The sequence below is a fragment of the Spinacia oleracea genome, chromosome 1 (genome assembly GCF_020520425.1).
Source record: "Spinacia oleracea cultivar Varoflay chromosome 1, BTI_SOV_V1, whole genome shotgun sequence".
NCBI lineage: Eukaryota > Viridiplantae > Streptophyta > Magnoliopsida > Caryophyllales > Amaranthaceae > Spinacia > Spinacia oleracea.
In genome coordinates this window covers 104,840,642-104,862,701 of record NC_079487.1, presented here as the reverse complement: position 1 = coordinate 104,862,701, position 22,060 = coordinate 104,840,642, and the positions used below count along the sequence as shown (strand labels likewise).

Genomic DNA, 22,060 nt, shown 5'->3' with positions numbered 1-22,060 from the left:
CTGTAATAAACTTGGGGAAAACAGAATAGCTGGTCTAATAGTAATATCATAATGATGAAACATAACTTGACTAATTTCTACAAACAATTAGCGACTGTTTAATTCTTAACAAGTACACTCCTCTTTGCAACATCTATCAATATTCAATACTAAGGTCCTTAAGTAGAAATACGACGTACAATTCATAGCTCAGCCAACAAGGCAGATAAAGTCAAAGCGTAATCACGTTCGCACCTCGACACTGATGAACTTTTTCCGGTCACAAAAGATCTGTTTACAAGGACCAAAAGAACAACGATTGGGCCAGCCTGCCACAAAATTAACGACCACGACCCCTTCCACGACCACGGCCTCGGCCTCTTCCACGTCCCACAGGTCTCCCTGGATTTTAGATAAAGGGGAAAAAGAGAACATCAGTACAGCAAAACAGAAGTCTTTTTGGGATCAGCTAATACTACATATTCATGCAATTATGTTCAATAAAATACTGTTAAAGAGGCCATACCAGCAGCGGCCTTTTTAGGCTTGACTCTTGGTGTCTCCTCCACGAGTAGGGTTTCAAGGTTCAAGCTGTCAGGAAGAATGTAATATCGGATGTTGTTCCCTCTAACACTCAAGTGATCCATAGTTACTGGGTTTTTCCCCTTGGGTGTGAGTTTGACGGTCTTTAAATGTGTGTTCATGCTGATGTCGACACCTACAAGTCAGTAGTGAGAACAGAAATCAGAACAAACCATAGCATAGGGAGAAAGATAAGACAGATGAATTAGACTATTAGAGTGATTTGCCGAATAATAAAAGTGAAGTTAGGAAAATTAAAATGACTCGGGGTCAGGACAAACGTTTACACATTTTCTACATTTTTAACAAATACCAATTAGTCAGCCTACCAAATGACTACTATAACAGAGGTCTCAATTTGTCATTTGCTGAAAACTTGTAAAACTTCTACCTACACATTGTAAATAAAGTACAATGGTCTCAATTTCTCGGGTGAAGAGAACACAAACAAAAATAAAGAGAATCGGGGTTGGCAGAGACGAGAGCAGGTTATAAAAGAATGCTAAATAAAGACACCAGATAACAAAGATCCTTTTCAGCTTACTATCTGAGATAAACTTTAGAAATGTGTGACCACACTAAGCAAGAATTATTAGTTTTCTCGTCAAAAACAAGGTACCGGAGTTGAGTCCCATAACCCACACTGGTCAACGTGGGACTGATGCCTGGCTATGGAATACGTTCAATTTGCATGTGGAGTCTGAGACCCACAGTTTGATTCGCACGTAAATTCTTTATGGGTGTCAAATATCACTAGTTCCCTGTTTCAAGAAAATTTTACTTATTTCATATTTTAAGAGAAAACTGTACTGAAAACAAAAAGGCAAATTCTATCATGACCCACTATGCATGTCTATCTAGACAAGTATATAGAAACAAAGCCTATGGTCACTTTCGTAATTAAATTTATAGCGCAAAACAACCATTAGTTTGGCCTCAACCCAAAACCCAATCAGTCCATGTATGTTTGACCACATAAACTACTTACGCAGTTGTCAAAAGTGAAAGAGTGAAAGAGGAAGGAGAAGAATGAATGGACACCTCCATCTCCCTTGGAAAGAAAAATAAAGGTAAGACATGGGGATGGAAACACAGTAGAAGAGTGGTGGAATTTTGCAAAGCCATCGGCATACTTCCATCACAGAGTAAGGAATTGGGAATGGTGTGTTCCTCTTAGACATGATTATGTTATATAATTATATAAAGAGGGTGACAGTCACAATCCAGGAGACACCTTTCACTTGCAAGGTAACTTCCTTTCCTCAATCGCATTGAATGTCTCTCTTTAATCTGTCTTCTCACTCACCAATTCCAACTTTAAGAGTACGAGATCGTGTAAGCAAGTGATTTGAAATCCTAATAATGAACCGATCAAACAACCTAGACTGAAGCTCTTGAGAGGGTGGGGTAAATTGGTAAAGGTTAATTTGGTGAACATAAATCCAGGCCATTAAACAAAAAAACCACCAACACCAACTTTTAATTGCAAACATGTTTTTTGCACTTCTGAGATAACAATGTAGATAACAATCAACAAAGTGCCAATGATATAACTTGCGGGGGAACCCTTGGTATCAAAAAAGTTTTCGTACACCCTAGACAGTACATGACCTCTAACTCTATTGATAATCAAGATACCCTGAACTTTCAGATCATGATCAACGCTTATGGTAAACTGATGAAAAATATTTCAAAGATGTAAAGGTGAATCATTCAATGAAAGCAATGGGAGCTTGCATCCTACATTGTCTCAAGCAGGAAGAAAACTAGCAAGTAACTATTGCAGCAAGTCCCCATAAGGTAAAAAATTGGCTAGCTATGTAAATCCAAGTAACTAGTTAAGGAAGGAGAAAGGGATGCTTCATGGACATGCAACCTAACTACAGGAGAAGGCATCACTGTAAACAAGGAGTATTTAAGGTAAAATGCACAATGCGGAAAATGTGGAATTTATATGGAATTAGAGGCATATAGATGCTCTGATGAGAAAATGTAAAGATATCGTCAAGGGTTACAAAACAAGAGGTCGACATATATGTTATCAATATTTGACCTTTGATAACTCTTCTAATAAAAGTACCCTGTCCTTCATAAATAATAAAAGTGCTCCAGGATCTTGTATAGTAGGTTCAGAAGCTAGCAACTGCCACTAGCATGCGAGAGAACACTTATTTGAAACATACCAGTGAAGTGAAGTGAAGTAAACATGCAAAGCCTTTATGATATTTTGAATGTGAAGACATAACCCAACTTATCTGATGATTCCAAACATGAATCAGACACTTACCAAAAAAACGAAAAACTGGGAATCTGTAGCCTCCTTTATATCTTTTTGAAAGTTTTGGTTGCTAATAAGTGAACGGGTTCAATAAAAAATGTCAGTGACATATTGTAACAGTCACAGTTGAATGTCTAAAGCTCTAAACTAGTATATTATTTTACTCTTTTTCTTTATGGGATACAAACCCTCAAACTTTCAAGAACATCAAAGCCCAATATCAATCACCAATATCAATACCTGCAAATCCAATGGCCTTTATTCAGATATTTTACTTGTGAAGATGACTGATATCAAAAGTAAATTTACACCAAATAGAAACACAAATAACCTTTTCAAACATAGATTATTCTCATATTTATGCCTGCATCTGTTCAACGCTACATTGCAACCAAGCCCATAACATGTACAAACTTTTCTCCATCCTTTCCGAAAACTCTCCCTCGCCTTTTCTGAGTCCATATTAGTGTCCTGGACACCTGGTTGTGGTTTACTAGCCACCTACTTCATCCCCTCTACCCCCCCCCCCCCCCAACCCAAATTACTAAAAATATCCCTGTTTCCTAAAAAAAGCTCAAGTGTTCCTTTACTTATGATGCATTTGTCTCAGTCAGTTCAGTTCCTGAAACACCATTTCTACTAAATTAGGTTAAGGTTGAAGACACCCAAATTAGGAGACAAATAGTTCTGTAGGGATATGCAAGAAACATATTGGAACAGGTGCAAGATTACATAATTTGTATTTATACCACATGATAGTCCAAGACATCCAGGAAAACCACAGAAAATTTTACCAAGCTCACTACATCACAAGCAGAGAGAGATGAAACAAAGTGTTAAATGTTTTGTTTAGGGGGTCTAATTTACAGACTTCATCATAAGAAAACTATTCATTGTTGAGCTGCTAGTTGCTTAGTTTAAAAAAGCGCGCCCAGGCGCAAGTCGTAATGCTTATGAACCGGCAAGAAAATATGGCACTCCAATAAAAATATGTTGTTTTGAGTATAAATTCTGTTAATTTTTTTCTATACCGAATTTTAAGGTTTATTAGAAAATTATGTGCGCCTTGTATCCAAAAGGCGTGCGCCTGAGCCTTGTGCGCCTTAGTGCGCCTTGCGCCTTTTTAAACTAAGGCTAGTTGTGATTTCTAAAACTACAAAGATCAAAAGTGGAATGAGAACAAAGATCCTAATACTTAAGCACCATAATGATCCCCTTGTTTAAGATGAGGCTGTTGATTTGATTCAGCTTTTAGAGCTTTAATTGACTTTGCATTAGCTCGTATGCTATACTCCGACTCCTATCAACAACCCCTGATCAGCACCTTTTCTAGCAAAACAAACAAGAGTGTCCCAACCTCCCCATTCGTCCATTCTACACTTAAACAAACACCATCTCGATCTAAAATCATTGAGATTACTTGTTCATCCAACAAGAGATGGAAAATCTATGACTTGCGCTTTTCCACGGAAAGTAACACAAAAATCAAATTATATCATAAATCTAACAACCCAATGTTACTTTAAACACCTAAATTGTATTTCATATATCAAACTAGTTAAAAAACATACTAATAAAGCCAGACTGCTGATATTGATAGCCTACTCAATCGTAAGGAAATACAACCATACAACAACATGCTAGAAACCACAACTTCTCACCCCTTTTGTACTATTTAGATACACAATAACACAGCCCATTGAGCACGATTTATGATCTCTCCCATTAGAATTTATCAAACTGATTACAAACTAATCAAGTAGATCATAATAGCAAATGATTCTCCACCAAGCTGCTAAACCCTCGCAATAACGGTAAGAAACCTAAAGACAACTCCATTTAATCAGCACACGAAAATAAAACCCAATATTATCAATCAACCACCTCAGATAGCCAAGAAACATCAATGTAACACCCGAAAAAAAGAACGAACTACCAACTCTATCAGTTAGGTTGCGTAGACATTGATTTTAGGGGTAAAAAAGAACAACGCAAAACAAAAAATTACCCCAAAACTTCACAAAAACCATAAATTGGCGATTTAGGAGAGAGAAAGAGTAAAACCTGTGATAGTTCCATGAACTACAGTTCCATTCTTGAGCTCGATTGAAACCGTCTCGTTGTTCAATTTCATCAAAAATCTGTTCCATACGAATTTTACAGCAAAGACAATTTGCGACGATTAAGAACTAAGTTGTTCGGAAAATTGAATACGAAAATGAAGAAACTACAATCAAAATTCAATGGACAAAAAGTGAAGAACAATTACCTGACGAGCTTCATCTTGCTGTTGAGAGAAGAGAGAGAAACTAGGGTTTAAGGTAAGAATGAGAAATGGAAGTGCAGTCGATGAGCGGGAGAGCGAGACTAGGGTTCAACTATCTCTTATGACTCATACGACGCCGTTTTTTTTCAGGAAGACGTATTTATACGATCACTGGGCTGGACGACGGGTTAAAACTTAAAAGTGCTACTGGGCTTGCGGCTTCATCATTCATTCAATTTTTATGCCCCGTTCTGTTCAACTCATTCGGTCAATAAGATTTATTTAGTTGCAATAAATTAAGAGAAGATCATATATTCATATAACTTCATGTTTTTATAAGGCGAAGATAAAACACTCTCACTTGATTAAATATGTTCAAACTGATATGGTGATGAACCTAAGTGTTATACATTGACTAACACGTAGTTTTAGGAGATTTGAGTTGAATTTTTATATACAAGTGGGATAAGTAGTCAATTCTTTGCTGGAAAAAATTGATAGTAGGTAAATTGATTATTTTAAGAAAGGTGGTGTGGGTAGAAACACGGTACAAGACATCGACTGTTTTAAAAGATGTTTTGAGGATAAGTATGTCAAACTAGTAGGTTGGGCAGGCTTCGGGTTGTCGACCTAATTTTTTGGATTTGATAAGTTTAGATGGGTAACATTGTTGGAGATAAAGTTCTCGGATTCGCTGGCGGTAGTGATTGTTGTTGAGACACAACAAATGTTGTTGCGCCATAGAATTAGTGGACTTTAAAGAAGTTAATTGGGAATATGAGGAGAAAGAGTGGCGGTACTCGAAGTTAAAAAGGGATTACGTGGTGGAGATTGAAAATATATGACGAGAAATATGAGGAAGAATAAGATCAGGTGGAGGATGAGGTAGCTAGTGTTTAAAGAAAAGAAATATGTGGGAGAAGATGAGGAGGAGGAGGAGGAGGAGGAGGAGGAGGTGGTGAGTTTTGTTGTGCAGTATTGGATGGGGAGGAGGAGGCAAATTTTATAGTGGAAGGGGTAGTGAAGCGTTGGTGAGACTTCTGGATGATTGATTGTTTTTTGAAGTTTGATAGTTAAATGTGACAGATACAAAAGGGAAGGTAAAGAATACTAAAAACAACACAACAAAGGGGGGGGGGGGGGGAGTTCGTTTCAAATGAGCCAAAAACTCCAAAAATTTGCCACATAAAGCGCAATTCTATAAATGTTATTCGCATCTTCCTCAAGAAAGAGAAAAATGCAATATCTAATTAAGTCTCTCAAATGAATCATAACATTACGATTTTTAAAAAATCCCTTACCAACTAATAACCCAAAATTATAAATAAAAAACACAACTGAATAAATGTTAAACATCTTCATCCACGGAAGAGCAAAACAAAAAAACAAAACACATGCATTTTGTATAATTTCTCGTCTATTTAGGATGTTCTTCAAAGGTAGAGCAATTTTCCAAAGGAATAGTTCCTATTTTGTAAGAATGTTGAGAGGCTACAAAATCTTACAAAATTTCTAATTTTAAGTAGGAAGAATTACACTTGCATTACCCTCCAAATTAAGCATTACATGTATGTCCCTCTTTTAACTGATAGAGAAAAGTGCAACTGTTTGATAGGAAGTTTGATTTTATCTGGTTTTCACTATGCCAGATTCAAATTTAATGCCGAAAAAAGACTACCGAGGAGCAACATTAAGAGTGGTACTATATTTTAAGAAATGTATGAGTCAATGCATCCTTTTACGTGTTGACTTTGCTATGTACCTAAAGGAGTGGTGCGACTAGGAATGGCCTGGCAAGTTGTCCGTTGACTCGTCTTTCGTTCATTGGCTGGATTGTGCTAATTGGTCTTTCGCAATGTCTCGTTTCTCCGCAGAAGCATACCATCATTCGATGACAACATTGACTTTTGAAGCTAAGAAATTTTGGGAGTGAAACACAAGCAGGGTATGAGTATGTTTTGTCATAGTTAGTCAACACTTCACATTACACATAATGTCATTTCATAGGGATGCTATCAAAGAGAGAATTATTTGCCTATTTGAGATATTCATGCTCCAACGTGTGAGGATGCTAAAATATAATAGGAGTATAATTCTATCTTGTATAGTTATAATGTTGTTAGAATTAGAGTTTACGTAGGATTAATATTATTATAGTTGGAGTAGGATAATATTTATTATATACTTCGTATATATTTGTGATGGATTAAATGATTAATGAGAATAATTGAGAACTTGAGATTAATTTGACAGACAACCAATTACATAAGATTAGTGTCAAAAATCTTCTTTCTACTGTATTCTTTATGCTCCAACGTAAGAAGATGTTAAAATATAACAGGAGTAATATTGTTAGAATTAGAGTTTACATAAGATTAATATTATTGTAGTGGGAGTATGATTATAACACATGTGTATTATATACTTCAATTCGTATATATTTGTGATTGATTAATGAGAATAATTGAGAACTTGAGATTAATTTGACTTACACCCAATTACACAAAGATTAGTGTTAAGAAACTTCTTTCCATTATCTTAATGAATTAAAATAAACTTTCAATAATTTGATAACATATGATTAATTATGATATGAATCATAAAATAATAATATTCGGCAGCATGAAAATTCTTGCACATCCCTACTTCCAAGCTGTCCCAGACTCCCCCACTTCCCGAATTTGTCTCACCGTCAACACCACGACTCCTAATCCTAATTCATTCATAAATTAATCCTTGGTTATTATGTATTTAATTCATCACCCAGTAATTGCATTCAATGCGTTCTCTTTCTCTCTCTTAAAAACTTCTTTTTAGACCCAATTTTGTCTGCTTTTATTTATTATTGCTTCTCTGTAACTCCAAATACTCAATAAAGCTTCAGTTTGAACTTTTCTCTTTGTACAGTTATGGAATATTTAACTATTACCAATTTCAAAACTTTCAAGTTGTTTCCCAACTGAAATTTACTCACAGATTCAGGAATTTGAACCTATATTCTGCAGTTTTGAACACCCTTCTTCCTTGTAGCAATTTGCAAGATTTTTCAACTGAAAATTAGTCATAGATTCAGCTATTTGACTTTTTCTCAACATTTTAGTATCACCCTTTTTTTGGTATGGTTATACCCATTACAAATTTTCAAGTTTTTCAACTGAAATTATACCCATAAGCTCGAAATTTTGCACAAACATTAGGAAGTATGAACCAGCTTGATTTCTTCAAGAAACTCAACCGGTTAACCGCACTTGAACTATCATTATCAATAGCTGCTTTTTTGGTGCTAACTTTGTGTCTATTATGTTCCTTGTTCTACTTTGATAATGGTGTTGGAGATGGAGGAGGAGGGGTAAGGTCACGTGCTGGGGTCACGTGGTGGTTTGGGGGTAATCTTAGTGGTAATGCGGAGTTGGGATTTAGTGAAGAAGGAGATTGTGATTATTTTGATGGGAAATGGGTTTGGGATGAAACTTATCCTCTTTATGATTCCAAAGATTGTTTGTTTATTGATGGTGGTTTTAGGTGTTCTGAGAATGGTAGACCTGATAATTCCTACACTAAATGGAGATGGCAACCCAACAAATGCAATATGCCCAGGTAAAAACACAAACAATTTGTTTTCATTTTCTTTGTTATTATTCTGCAATTACATGTATGATTTTCTTTGTTATTATTCTGCAATTACATGTATGATTAATGTGTGGATGTCTGCTAGTTTAGTTAGTAAACTCCCCGGGACCTGGAATCGAATTCTGTCTAAAGTATGATTAATGTATGTGTTTTCTGTATTTCTCATGATACTGGCCATTGTTCTTCCTGGTTTGTGTTCCTACACTGCCCCATTGATGTGGGTATTTTCTGTATTTGTCATAGTATATACTGTGCGTTGTTCTTCCTGATTTTTGTTCGTATTACTGTTTACTGCCTTCACTTGCCATTTTCCCTGTCATTAGAAATTTAAAATACATTTTTTGATTTTAATAATGTTCTTGACTTCTTGTTAATCATTATTGTATAATGCGGATTATGATTTTAAATAGCTGTTATGCTGGCTTGATTATAATTTGATGTTGAAGGTCAACTCCTAGGAGGATGTACCAGAAGATGCTTTGAAAGCTGTCGGTGGTAATGCCCTATGTGCTTCTCTGTTGCACCAAATGAAAAAACAAGTTAAAAAATAAAGAGGAATTAGGGTTCTTTCTTCCACATTTGTAGGTGTTATTTGACATTTGTTTATTAGAACTCTTGTTCCGTTGCGTGAATGATCAAGAAGTGTAGTATGTGGTGTTGTGGACTTAGGTTTCCTGCTGTTTGTGTGCTATTGCATTATGAATGTAATTGAGTGTGTGATGTTTTTAACATGTTATGTATTTTGTTTGTTTGAGCATTACAGATTCGACGCAAAGGCAATGTTAGAAAAGCTTAGAAACAAGAGGCTTGCATTTGTCGGGGACTCAATCGGAAGAAACCAATGGGAATCCCTCCTGTGTATGCTTTCTTCTGCAGTTTCTAATAAGTCTTCAATCTACGAAGTACATGGAAACCCGATAACAAAGCATATGGGGTCTTTGGTGTTTATGTTTCGGGATTATAATTGCACTATTGAATACTACAGAGCTCCATTCTTAGTAGTGCAAGGCAGACCTCCTGGTGGTTCCCCACCAAATGTGAAGTACACTCTAAAAGTGGATAAGCTGGATTGGAGCTCTGGCAAATGGAAAGATGTTGATGTGCTGATTTTAAATGCTGGACATTGGTGGACTAATGACAAGACAATTAAGAGGTAAACACTATGCTTGTTTGCTTGTTCGAGTTTAAGAGAGGTATAAGTCTTGGTTTTGTTTGACTGAGTCGATTCTAGAAATCACTCTACCAATTTATCTCGCAGGGTGCACTTATGATTTTGTATGATGAGTTTCTTTTTAAATCCTCTGCAATCTATTGCTATCACAACTGGTTACTTGAGAAAACAAAAAAGAAAGATGAATGGGAAAGCTAATTTTCATGGCTCTGTCCTTATGAGGAACCCCAGATTTGTGTTTAAAGACGGTTTTAAAGTGGGTTATAACTTGATAATTAGAGTTTGTCTTCTTCTTGAAGCAAAACGAAAGTAGAGAGACGACATTAGGACCAAAAAGGAGGAGCATTTGAAGTTACACATTGTTATGACTGATAAAGCTCCATGATATTGTTGAATGCTAGCTGTTTAAAAAGAAACTATTCAAAACCCAATTACTGTATCGAGTTAGGATGTTTCATCTATGGCTCTGATGTCTTTCTTAGTTGAATAAATCTACTTCAAGTTTAATAGCCATTTACTGTTTTGGTCTTGTACATTTTCATTGATAGGCAGTGTTTTCTCATGATACTGTAGCCTAGATGTTGACAAGCTCTGGCATCCATGACGTTCTTAGGTCTGAGGATCAGGATGTAGTAGGCTTCAATTCCTTTTGCTGCTTCAAATCAATCTGTGTAAATAGCTTGTCTGACAACTTTGTGATTAATTTGTACCAAGTGAAATTTGAGTGTTAACTTTTCTTTTTTCATGGGATTTCAAAATGTTATTAGTTACATTTTGTTACTCTATTGTTTTTAAATTGGGAAAAATTCCCAATTGTATTCTTTTACGTGTCCCTCTTCGGTTGCTTCTTTCACCCTTACTTGAGCCCAGGCAGTTGATCACATCATCTTTTCACTTCGGTTGACTGATTGGAATTCATAGGATTACATTTTGTTGATTATTGTTTGTGATTGTTATCATTTTATCTTTGATGTTGCTTTCTCTATATATTTTTTACCTTTAGAACTTCTTAACATCTGATTTACAACTCTTCAGTGGTTGTTACTTTGAAGAAGGAAATGCTGTAAAGATGAATATGACTGTTGAAACTGCTTTTAGACGGTCAATAGAGACTGTTGCCAGCTGGATAGATAGTCAAGTAGATACGAACAAGACAAGCATCTTCTTTCGATCCTATGCTCCCGTGCACTTCAGGTTTGATTTCGCTGATAACTTTTTCCTTTTTGTCTCGTTTTGAATAATATATGATGTTTAGGAGGGATTGATAGATCTGTCATACTAGATATTTTGTTAGGATACATCTAAAGGACATTTCTATATTCATCTCTGGCGATGACATGAATACTGAGCTAGTCAATTAATTCACGCAGAAACAAAACATGCCCAAGTTTACTTTTCTTTAGAGGCTGAATGTGGTTAAGTATCCCCTTACCTTGCCCTTGGCTAGAATCTTCATAGAGGCATTAAGGACTAGTGTAATGTTATGCTCCCCCCCGCCCCCCCTCTGTTTACAATATATTTGGATCTCTTGTTTGCATTTACATGTCTTCATTCTTCTATACATTATCTTTTGTCAGACAAGAGTATGGAAAGTTGTATAAAGATGTGGGATATCATTTTATCATTGTAACTCTCTGTTTATGTAAATTCCATACTTGACAAAGCTTATCTTTTCACATGGTGGTTGAGCTAGCCTAGAATGCAACTAGCATAGTAGCATACTAGGATATGAGATTTTTATTCACACTAGTATCATCTGGTTTACTTATGAATAAACTAGTGTCTATACACACGATGCGTGCGTGGAATTTTATACTATTATACTATTAAATATAGGAACAACAAATATTCCTTAAGACAATATTATATTTTTATTAACATTAATTAAGGGGGTAGTTTAGGCATTTCCTAGGAGGGACACCAAACAAGTCAACCTCAAGAGTTGGCTTATACAATAGAGATTAGTGGTTTGAAAATGGCATGGTTGAATGGACATTCTTTCTTAGTTTGGCTAAACAAACTGGACATTATCCGCTTGATCGATAATTCAGCTCTGTTATAATGGTACATAGTCACCTTTCTGCATACAAAATGATACAAATTCAGAATTCTTATAGAAATAGGTGTAGGCAAATGCTTGTTTATTTTATTTCAGAAAAATAAAATTAAGTTCAGATAAGGGCTAATAAGCTCCAATAAGAGCTACCGAATTACTGAATTATAAAACCTCAGGTTCAAGGTCAAAATAATATAGCTGTAATGCATTTTTTTAACTAAAAATGAATAGTTCCTACGTTTCAGGATTGCAACACTTTGACTTTTACACTATTCACCATGTTTGACCATATTTTTTTTACTAGTATATAAAACACAAATGCGATTATGTAAAATGTTGTTAGATTAGTTTTAATATATATTTTTGAAATATATTTTATATACAATTTTTACTAAATGATAATTAAAGATATGAATGGTCAAAGTTGTGCGTTGGCAAACGTGAAAATCAAAATGTTGCTATTAACCTGAAATGGACAGGGTATTAGGGAATGGATGCTAACTATCACAGTCCAACCTCCCTCTTCAAATTTGAACAAACTTTAGATGTTGAATCCCAGATCCAGTATCCATATAGTATATTTATGGAGAAAAGAAAATTGGGAAGGACAAAAAGGGTGGGGAACTTAAGTTTGTCTACATTATGCAATAAAAAACATATACGGAGAAAAAGGAAAAGAGGGGTAGGGATGGTAGTTCCGTAGTTGCTGTATAGTAGAAATGTAGAATACTTTTCTACAATATTTTCTCTAACTAATATTCAAAGGAGGATTAGTTGGTGGACTATGAAAGAAAGGTGTCATTATCTTGGAAACATTCTAAAAAATGGTGCTTAAAAAGTTGACTTGTCAATGGAGTTATCATAGGTGTGTCAAAATAGAATTTCTTCTTTGTTTTTATTCATAAAAGTCTTACCAATTATTGATATTAATAGAAGACTGAGACAGACTAAGAGTTGGATGAAATGTGTTAAAGAAAAAATGAAAGAATTTGATCTTTCTGATCATATTGCATTGCAAACATATGGTTGGAAGAGAAGAATTTTTGCGAATGTGGTCAGCTTCACTACACAGACAAAATTTTCTTTTAGTTGATCTTGTAAATCATTCTTATCAACTAATGCTTATCCAGTGCAATATGATGTTGAAGACCAAATAATTTTCTTTCCTCTTTTCACCCCAGTCATCTTTGGAAAATTGATACTTTTGAAGTTTCAGTCATTTCAATTTTCCATTTTTCGAATAGGTGCCTCTTAATATTTGCATTGGACCTATCTAAGCCTCTAAGTTGGTTCTCTTTCATCTTATCCTTGATAACTGCAACTCCAACCCTATTGCGGATCTCTTCATTTTTGTCTTCTTCTTTTATTACCACACATTCACCTCTATATACATCATCTTTGCCACACCTATGTTGTGGGGTACTTTGTAGTCCAAATGATTTTACACAAACAAGTGAACTATATTTACGACGTAGAAAAATGGGAGACATGAAATTCAACATAAAAGGAAACCAATATTAAATAGCATTATCAATAAAATAAAAATGGATTTATCAAACTCATTCCTAAATTGCATCTAGTGTAAAATGCTATTAAGCTTAGAAGGTAAACTATAACTGTATTGAACTTGTCTTCACTCCTAGTGACTGTAGGCCACGATTTAGCGATCTGATGCTCAGTCAACATAAAGAGGAGTAACCATCTTAGTGAACAAGGGGTCGTATTTATTTTTCATGCGTGGATCGGATTTAAAATTAGACCTTAACTGGATTTTTATTGGCATTTTGTCCTCTTTATAGGCGTTAATTGGTCAAATGAAAGGGTTAATTGTTACTCCACTACCTTTAAGCTTATCTTTTAGTCTCTCTTTGGGTGAAAGAAAAATCATTTGTTTTTTTTATCATTGGCTCTTGGATGAAGATGCCTATTTGGAAATTTTGCCATTCACTGCTGATCTGTTTAGATGTAAAGCTCCAAAGACCAAACGTAAATCATTGTACAAGAGAAATACCAAGAACAATATTTGCGACATGTATCGTAAATTTGGTTGTAACAATCTCTCTATTAGAGGGTTAGGAGGTTCAAATGTACGATCTCTTTTCCTGAATAGTTATAGGAAATTAGTAAAGGTTTGTCTATGAATTTATGAAAGGTACGACCTATAGAAAAGTCGAGAAAGAGTGTTCAACTAAAGGGTTAGAGTCAACCAGTCTACAACCATTCTTTCTACAGAGGTAGGAAGAACGCAGGAGGGGGAGGTAGAAACTAAAAGAGCTAAATCAATAACAATGAGGTATCACATAGGATAAACATGCACAAGGGTTTACACACACTGCATAAAAGCCTAAAAAAACAATATAACATGATCCTCTTTGTCGCATAGATTCTAGAATTCCTTGTTTTCTATCAAGAGCCATGTCCTGAATAAGCTCTACTATATGGTCCGTATGGATCAAGTTTTGCTTAATTTCCTTGAGATAATTCGTAAAACCTCTAAATTTGCAAGGATTCTTTTTGTTTCTTCATACTCCCTCTGATTTTTTCCCCATAAGAGGGTGCTTTGTTTGTTCTAGCCTTCTACTTTATATTATTTTTGGCAACTATATAATCTTACCCCTTGTCTCTCTCTCTCTCTCTCTCCTACTTTACCCGCTTTTTTCTTACACCTACCCACCATTTTTGAGGGAAAAGTTAATCAGGCATTTTATTTCAAATCAAGCTTCGACAAAGTAGTAATACTTTGCACCATTTTACTACCTCTCTCTTACTATTTTCACATTCTTTTTATGCCCACTAACTCACCTCTCCTAGAAACAAGAGTCTACAATAATTGGGTATAAAAAAAAACCGGAGGGAGTAATTTTTCTATATGTTGCAAATATAATTGATTTTTGATTAACTTGGTATACATATAATATGACCAAAAGTTAATTCCACAAGTTGGTAGCCCACGACACAAAATGAAGTCCATCATGTAGTTCCATCATTAAACCCATCAATGTTTGGATTAACTTGGGTCTTCCATCGGTTACTTGCTTATATTTTGTTATGGAACTTATAGGTATGTTTATATGCTACTTTAACTATTTCCCATGTAAGATTTTACTTAACAGCAATAAATATCATTTATATTAGCTAGTGATATCATTATACTCCCTCCGTATTTAATTAAAAGATACACTTTCCTTTTTGGCATGTCATGGTCCCCACTTCCAATTATATAAATATTTCTCTCCTTCTTGTGGTCTGCACCACTTACTCACATTATCTTTTTACTACAATAAATAATTCAACTCACTCTCCAAAAACTACGTGCCGGTCAAAGTATATCTTTTAATTAAATACGGAAGGAGTATCAAACCCACCTTGTGTGACTAGGAAAGTTTTTCCTACTTTAGACAACAAGGGAACTGGTAAACACCTACATCATTATCTGCAACTGTTAAGGAACTCTACTAATGCTTTTGTAATTTACAAGATCCCTGATAAGCATCTCCCATGTATTGTTTTTGAATGTGGTTTTACTTGATTCCTATGTCTTATCCTTTGATCCATTTGTAACTTCCTGTTTGGCATTATAGCTAGCTATCCATGTTTTCTTCCTTTCTCCAAACCTAGAAATTAAGTGAAATATTGAAAGCCAACTGGCGTGGTGCACTTTGCTCTATATTTGACCGGTTGACCCTTGCAAACCTAGCTAGGTGGGAGCCTGTACTTGATTTCTAATTTCATTTACTTGTTTTAGAGTTTCTTGTATTTAAAGAACAATTACTAATGAGGGAAATCTCTTCTACAGTGGAGGCGACTGGAAAACTGGTGGTACTTGTCATTTGGAAACAATGCCAGACTTGACGGCTCCATACTTGCCCCATACTTGGGGCCATTTCAATACTGTGAATGATGCTCTTGCGGATCATGCAAACAAATCTCATGTGAGTAAAGTGAACTTGTTGAATGTAACCTATTTGACTTTACAGAGAAGAGAGGCTCATTCATCACTCTACTATCTGGGGCCAAAACCAGCCCCGATTCACAGGCAAGACTGTAGTCATTGGTGTTTGCCTGGTGTTCCTGATACATGGAATGAACTTCTGTATGCAGTCTTCCTTAAGAAGCAGCAGCAATTGCTTCGCTCTAAGAATTCCACACTAGTAGCTGAGGCCCCTAGTAACTGAAAGCCTTCGGAGCATGGTTGTTAAGTTGTGGGAGTAACAGCTTAAATTTTACTTGGAAAATATACACGCATCATTTTTTAAACAAGTACGTCTTCCCTACTTCATACTAACCAGAACGTTATTGCATATCAACCGAGTGATGCATCACTTATAAGGACTGTTTGATTCTTCTGCCATTGGAGGTTTACTGTTTTGTGTTCTATCAGAAACTTGCTGGTGCTGTTGAGGTGGTTTGTAAATGAATACAGAGTTTGGTATGACCATCAGAAAACAGTCCTCTGCTGATTTGCCTGTGAGATTTGTCTGTGTGCATGTACTGTAGTTGACAAGTTATTTAGTTGATGTGAAAACCAGTAACGGAACGGTCTGCACAAGTGAAGCAAACAACTGTTGGAATGCATATCAGCGTTTCCTAGCGTGAAGTTCTCTCGTAGAAGGGAGGGAAAGATTTGCCTCTAAATTCCGGTACATATAATTATACAGAGTAGCTTGTAATTTTTGTTTATCACATTGATTTACCTTCTTTTTATCATTTTCCCCTTTCGATGGAAAGCATATTAAATTATACGTAGTACGAAAGTATTGAGAATACGGTGTTTTATATACATGAAAACCAGCTGAATTTGTCAATGTAGCAATTTTTGCGCTCCATAAGTATTCTCAAGGACTATGGAGTTTGGATTAAAGGGAAAATGCTCATTCTTAAGATGTTAGAATGATTACATATTCAGTTATACACTCCTTTGATGACAACCATCGTCATGCTATCCACTAATCACTCTGCCTCCCCAAATGATATCAAATGCCTATACTCCATCATCATGGTCCATGGATGAGTATTTTGCAAAGTAGTTCTCTTTTAGATTTCAAAGGTCCCTACAAAAATATAATGAACATAACTGAAATTCTAGCCATTTTTTCTAATGAAAATCAAAAGAAAATGAATTAGCAACTGAAGGTCTAGAATGATTTAAATGTAAGGATGTGATTTGCACATTTGTTATTTCGTCATTTTACTTTGCCAACAACTAGTTTTCCGAACTCTTACTTGTTGACCTCCACTTTAACATACTACGTATGCCCTTAAATTACGAGGAAGTCTTGGCCTTAAGTTGCCTCGCTAGTTGCTGCCACCCACAGCAGCGCTTTGACGCGGGCTTGGTCTAGCGTTGCTTGCTACTGCAGCGCACCAGCCCTAGCGAGGCTGGGCCAAAGTTGCTTACTACTGCACGCCAGCCCACCTCGAGCTTGGCCCAAAGTTGCTTGTTGTTGTGCTTTAACTTGACCTTAGGCCTGCAAGCGTTGTCGCACGGCCAACAATGTTTTAAAAAAAATACGGAGTGTATATATATATAGAAAAAGTTCATGCATGTGCGCCATCATCATGGTGTGCTCTTATAGTTGTAGGGCCGTTATTTTTTTTTTGGAAAATTTGTCAGAAAAGATCTTTTAAAACACAAAAATTGTAAGAAAGGACCTTTTAAAAAAAAAGTTGTGAAAGAAGGCCCAATTGAGATTTTTTGTTGTGAATTAGGACCAAATGTGATTTTCCGGTAGTCAACCACTGCTTTCCGGCGTTGATTGGCGCGTGACAAGCACGTGTTTGACTTTTTAACAATTTTTTTTTTTAAAAAAATCTTACCTCCAAATTTATCCATGGATGAAAACTTTGATCTACAGTAACAGCCAATAAAAGCTGATCCAACTTTTTCATAATTCATTTTGACCCTATTTTATTTCTATTATATGAAAACAAATGTTAGTATCTCTATTATATAAAGGAACAGCTGAGGGTATAAGGGTAAAACCACTTTTCGTGTCCCCCTGTAAATTGACGAAATTACCCCCACTTCTAATTAAACCCCCCAGCCTTTCATTCAAAACCCGAGAATTTCCTCTGTTTAAGCGTACATACTTTTCTCTCTCATACTTTCTCTCCTCCTGCTCAGCCGTCGCCGATCAACGCCATCGCCACCATCAGTCTGGTCGGCCCTCCTTGCTCCTGACCGTCACCACCAACAATCTCACGCAATTTTCTCTATCATATCCTCCAATCTTTTGCCTCAATTTTCTCTCTCCTATGATCTGCGTTTCAATTATTTCGTAATTATTCTGGGGTCTTTGTTTTTCTGGAAGATTGGGTTGTTGGTTGGAGATATTGGTTTTGGTTCATTCCTTGATTTTCCATTTATCTGTAAGTTTCTTCGATCCTATTTATTTTATGTTTCCGATCTTAGATTTGATTTTAACTGTTCCGTTTCAATCGTTGTTATTTATAGTTTTTGTTTGATTTGGATCTAGAGTTTGTGTATTTTCGATATCATGCAAATTGTTTAGGGATATTTCATCTAGGATTTTATGCATGCAATCTGTTTATGTATTTGATAATTTTGGCTGTAATTTTCTGTTGTTTGAGTTTTAATTCTATAGATCTGATTTCTTTTGTTGTTTTTGTTCCATTTAAGTTTTTTGTTATTAATTGCAGTCGGAATCTGTGAAATTGTTGAAACATTGTCAATACTGTGTTTACGTTTTTCAATTAGGTATGTTTTGAGAAAATTAATTATATTATTTTTAACGGCAAGTAATTGAATGTGGTGTTTTTGTTTAATATTTGGGCTATTTTCTTTGGTTACCTAATCAATTCGACTAGGTCTGCCAAAGAATTTGAATTATTAGTGAAATTAGGCTATAATTTTTACAATGTCTTCCTTGATCTACTTTATGAAAACCCGTTGTAATTTGAATAAATATATGTGAAACTCAGTTTTTATTTTGTGAATTTGAGTTTTAATTTCACAAGTTAAGCCCGTCTTCAGTTTACTCTTTCCCTATAAAATCGGCTTTGATATTGATGTTTTACATTATAATTCGATTGGATTTCTGTTTTCGACTGATCAGGGCCTTCTTAAAGATTCTAGGGGCCTGTTCTAAAATTAAAATTGGGCCATTCTCTGAGTATCAATTAGCTCATAATTTAGAAATCACAATAAAATTTAAACAATTTAACAATATTGAAGTGCCATATATAGTAACAAAGTGATTTATTTTCAGAACTTCCTCCAAGGCTCTGCTCCAACTTTTGATTTCTCTTCAAATACACCAGTTATATGTGTACATCATTTTTGTATAATTAGAGTACTGTTATTCTATTAAATATAGGAGTAGGAACAAAGATTATACATTACTGGAAAAAATCAAAACGTTTGATGAGAAACATTTAATGGGAATTGATTTTTAGATGTTCATAGCCATTAAGAAAAATCTGTATTTTTCCATTGACAATTGGGAGATTAATGGGAATTGGACTACTTTATTTTAGTAATTTGAAGTAGAATTGTTGGAGAAAATGGAAGAGCAAAGAAGATGGAAGATTGATGATGATGGCGTGAGAAACAATGAGGAAGCTGGCTTTCCTCATTAGGAAGATAAAAGAGAATGCAGCTTTCCAATGTAAGGTATAATAGATTAATAGATGTAGTAAATTTTTTTGGGCCCTTTTTTTAAACCTTACACCTTTTAAATTTTTGGGCCCTGTGCAGTTGGGCTTCTTGAACTCCCTCATCAACGGGCATGCGATTGATGTTCATAAATTCCTGTTTTCGAGTTTGCAAGGTGACGTATGATTTAGCGTGATTGATGTTTTTATTCGAAGTACTCCTAAATATATCATATTTTTGCAATATTTGCTGACATATGATTTCTGGTTTCATTCTTTAGTGAAGAGTGAATGTTCTAATGGAATCAAAAGGTGGTAAAGACGGTTCCAGTAGTAGTAGTAAATCATTGCAATACGTCAGCACCACTCGCTTACACCATTGAATACGTTCGACCAAAGAGAGGAGTCAAGAAATTCAGATCTACTTCTTACTCAAACATAAGCTAAAAGTAAAATGAGTTGCGTTCTAAGAAGTGAAGTCACATCCAGTTATGGAGACCATCTAGCATTCAATACTACGGTCCAAGAAGTGAAGCCACAAATTTTGTGGCATACTATTTGTAAGATATGATAACTCTGTATCTTTGCATTCATAGATTAGGAGTATAAATATACAATGTACAATTAAGGCAATATTCTGCCATGATAATCAGCAATCATGTTGCTAATTTACAGCAATAGTATCGCTAATTATGCGCCAATTATGGCTGATTATTTTTTATTGATATCCTATACATAGATATCATATATACATAATATATGCTATACATAATGAGATTGTTAAACATAAATAGATTATTTACATAATCTATTATTATTTTTGGTGATTAGTTGCAATAAAACAATTTAAATTTCTGATATTATCTCGCACGCATCGCGTGCATATAAGACTAGTATAATATATTGTTGGATTCATCCTAATGTATATTTTCAAATTTTTAATATTTTTATGAGTTTTATAATATGTAGTTAAAGATATTGGTGGTCAAAGTTGTGCATTGGCATGCAAGCGTACCCAGTCAAAACGGTGCGAGTATTAAAGGACAGAGGGAGTATGTCAGATTTGGGTCCACCCTATTTTAACTTGACCTTCTCGATTACCTGGCTACTGTTAAAACTGACCCAATTAATCCGATTTCTACGTAATCCGAACCGGATTTGAAGTAAAATAACCTGATCCAAACCCGATCTAGATGACCCATTTGTCATGTCTAGGCCTGTGCAAAAATCGGTCCGGACCGAAAAATTAGGCCGGATCGGACCGGACCGGACCGGACCAGACCGATTTTTTTCGGTCCGGTCTTCGGGTCTTCCAAAATGAAAATTCGGGTTTCGGTCCGGTCCGGTCCAAACCCGAAAAAAACCCGGACCGGACCGAAGACCGGTTTTTAAAAATTAAATTTTTTTTTGAAAAAATAATTACGCTGAATTGTTGCCATATTGCGGGCTTGCGGGCTTGCGGGCTTGCGGTTATTAAAAAGATTTTAAGCGCTTAAAAGTTAAAACTGCAATCACTTCATCATAACCCTAACTCTCCACGCTATAACGCTATTCATCTTCTTCTCTGCCGGTTGGTATTTACAGATGATCGTCAATTTGTTAGTCAATTTCATCTCAATTCCTTAAAAGTGGTAACTGGTAAGTGTTGCTTAATTTTTCTTAATTCCTTCATGTTCCTTCGATTTCCTGCCTTTCTGGTTTTTTTAATTAGCAAGTTTGCTGTTTTGTTGTTTCGATTTCCTGCCTTCATGTTGTAAAGCGTGTAAATTGTAATGGTAGTTTGCTTTTTCAATGAATGTAAATTAAGTTATTATGTAAAAATTCCGATTAATGGCATTCCTATGTGTTTTATCTGCAAATAAAATACCCACCTTACAAAAGAATTAATGGAATAAAGTAATAACCACCTATAACCTAACTAGTTAATGGTGCCTTTTTCTTGCTACACCGTATAAGTTTTTTCCCATCTAACTAATCAGCGACTGGTACTTAAATCAATTAAGAATATCTATTTTTTTTTTACTAATTTGTATGTATTTATCTATGGAGTACGTAGTATGTATATGTGTATTTTTTTTCATGGTGCTAAGTTTTTACAATAATCTTAAAACTGAATAAATGTTATTGCCAGTGATCAATTATGATTTTTGACTTCCTGAATTATGAGTAATTGAGTACTCCGTATTCAGTTTGTGTTATTTAACTTTGAGTTTGACTGAGATAGTGAATTAGTGATACGATATTCGAATTGTTACTGGCTTGTGAGTTATGGCTTTGAGCATTTATGTAGCTGTACTCTTCCCAATTTAATATGGCTTAGACTTTTATCTCAACTGATATGGGAGATGCATACTTGTTGACTTGCTGTTATGCTGTATATAGTGTTTAGAGTTTAGACTTTAGAGTAGTGGAGTCATAGTGTTTTTTAATGTAATGGAAAGTTCGTACTACTTTGCATACTTTGATACTCCGTATCTGCCAATC

At 35.2% G+C, this 22,060-nt stretch overlaps 2 protein-coding genes and 1 long non-coding RNA gene across 9 annotated transcripts; 2 read left to right on the top strand and 1 right to left on the bottom strand.

The window, feature by feature from the left end:
- Positions 1-30: 30 nt before the first annotated feature.
- Positions 31-5,261, bottom strand: LOC110805091 (small nuclear ribonucleoprotein SmD1a). The gene is made up of 4 exons (XM_022010701.2): positions 5,109-5,261; positions 4,904-4,980; positions 506-697; positions 31-381 (listed from the first exon to the last, which is right to left on the bottom strand). Exons 1-4 carry the CDS (start codon positions 5,120-5,122, stop codon positions 320-322), a joined length of 345 nt encoding a protein of 114 aa, XP_021866393.1. The 5' UTR covers positions 5,123-5,261; the 3' UTR covers positions 31-319.
- A 2,484-nt stretch (positions 5,262-7,745) lies between these two features.
- On the top strand, positions 7,746-16,767 carry LOC110805093 (protein trichome birefringence-like 10). Of its 5 annotated transcripts, XR_008929667.1 has the most exons (6): positions 7,765-8,702; positions 9,499-9,888; positions 10,942-11,100; positions 15,759-15,894; positions 15,986-16,222; positions 16,344-16,767. XR_008929667.1 is itself a non-coding variant. In XM_056838299.1 (5 exons), exons 1-5 carry the CDS (start codon positions 8,308-8,310, stop codon positions 16,112-16,114), a joined length of 1,131 nt encoding a protein of 376 aa, XP_056694277.1. In that variant the 5' UTR covers positions 7,746-8,307; the 3' UTR covers positions 16,115-16,767. The 5 variants fall into 5 exon arrangements, 3 of the variants coding, with proteins under 3 accessions (XP_056694277.1, XP_056694273.1, XP_021866395.1); XM_056838299.1 differs by having other exon boundaries at positions 7,746-8,702; positions 16,064-16,767; XM_056838295.1 differs by having other exon boundaries at positions 15,986-16,767.
- Positions 16,768-18,004: 1,237 nt separating this feature from the next.
- Positions 18,005-20,290, top strand: LOC130466090 (uncharacterized). Of its 3 annotated transcripts, none has more exons than XR_008926115.1 (4): positions 18,005-18,331; positions 19,192-19,590; positions 19,680-19,752; positions 19,858-20,290. It is a non-coding gene; the product is annotated as an uncharacterized lncRNA (long non-coding RNA). The 3 variants fall into 3 exon arrangements; XR_008926114.1 differs by having other exon boundaries at positions 18,014-18,331; positions 19,460-19,595; positions 19,858-20,266; XR_008926113.1 differs by having other exon boundaries at positions 18,016-18,331; positions 19,460-19,590; positions 19,858-20,266.
- Positions 20,291-22,060: the final 1,770 nt, after the last annotated feature.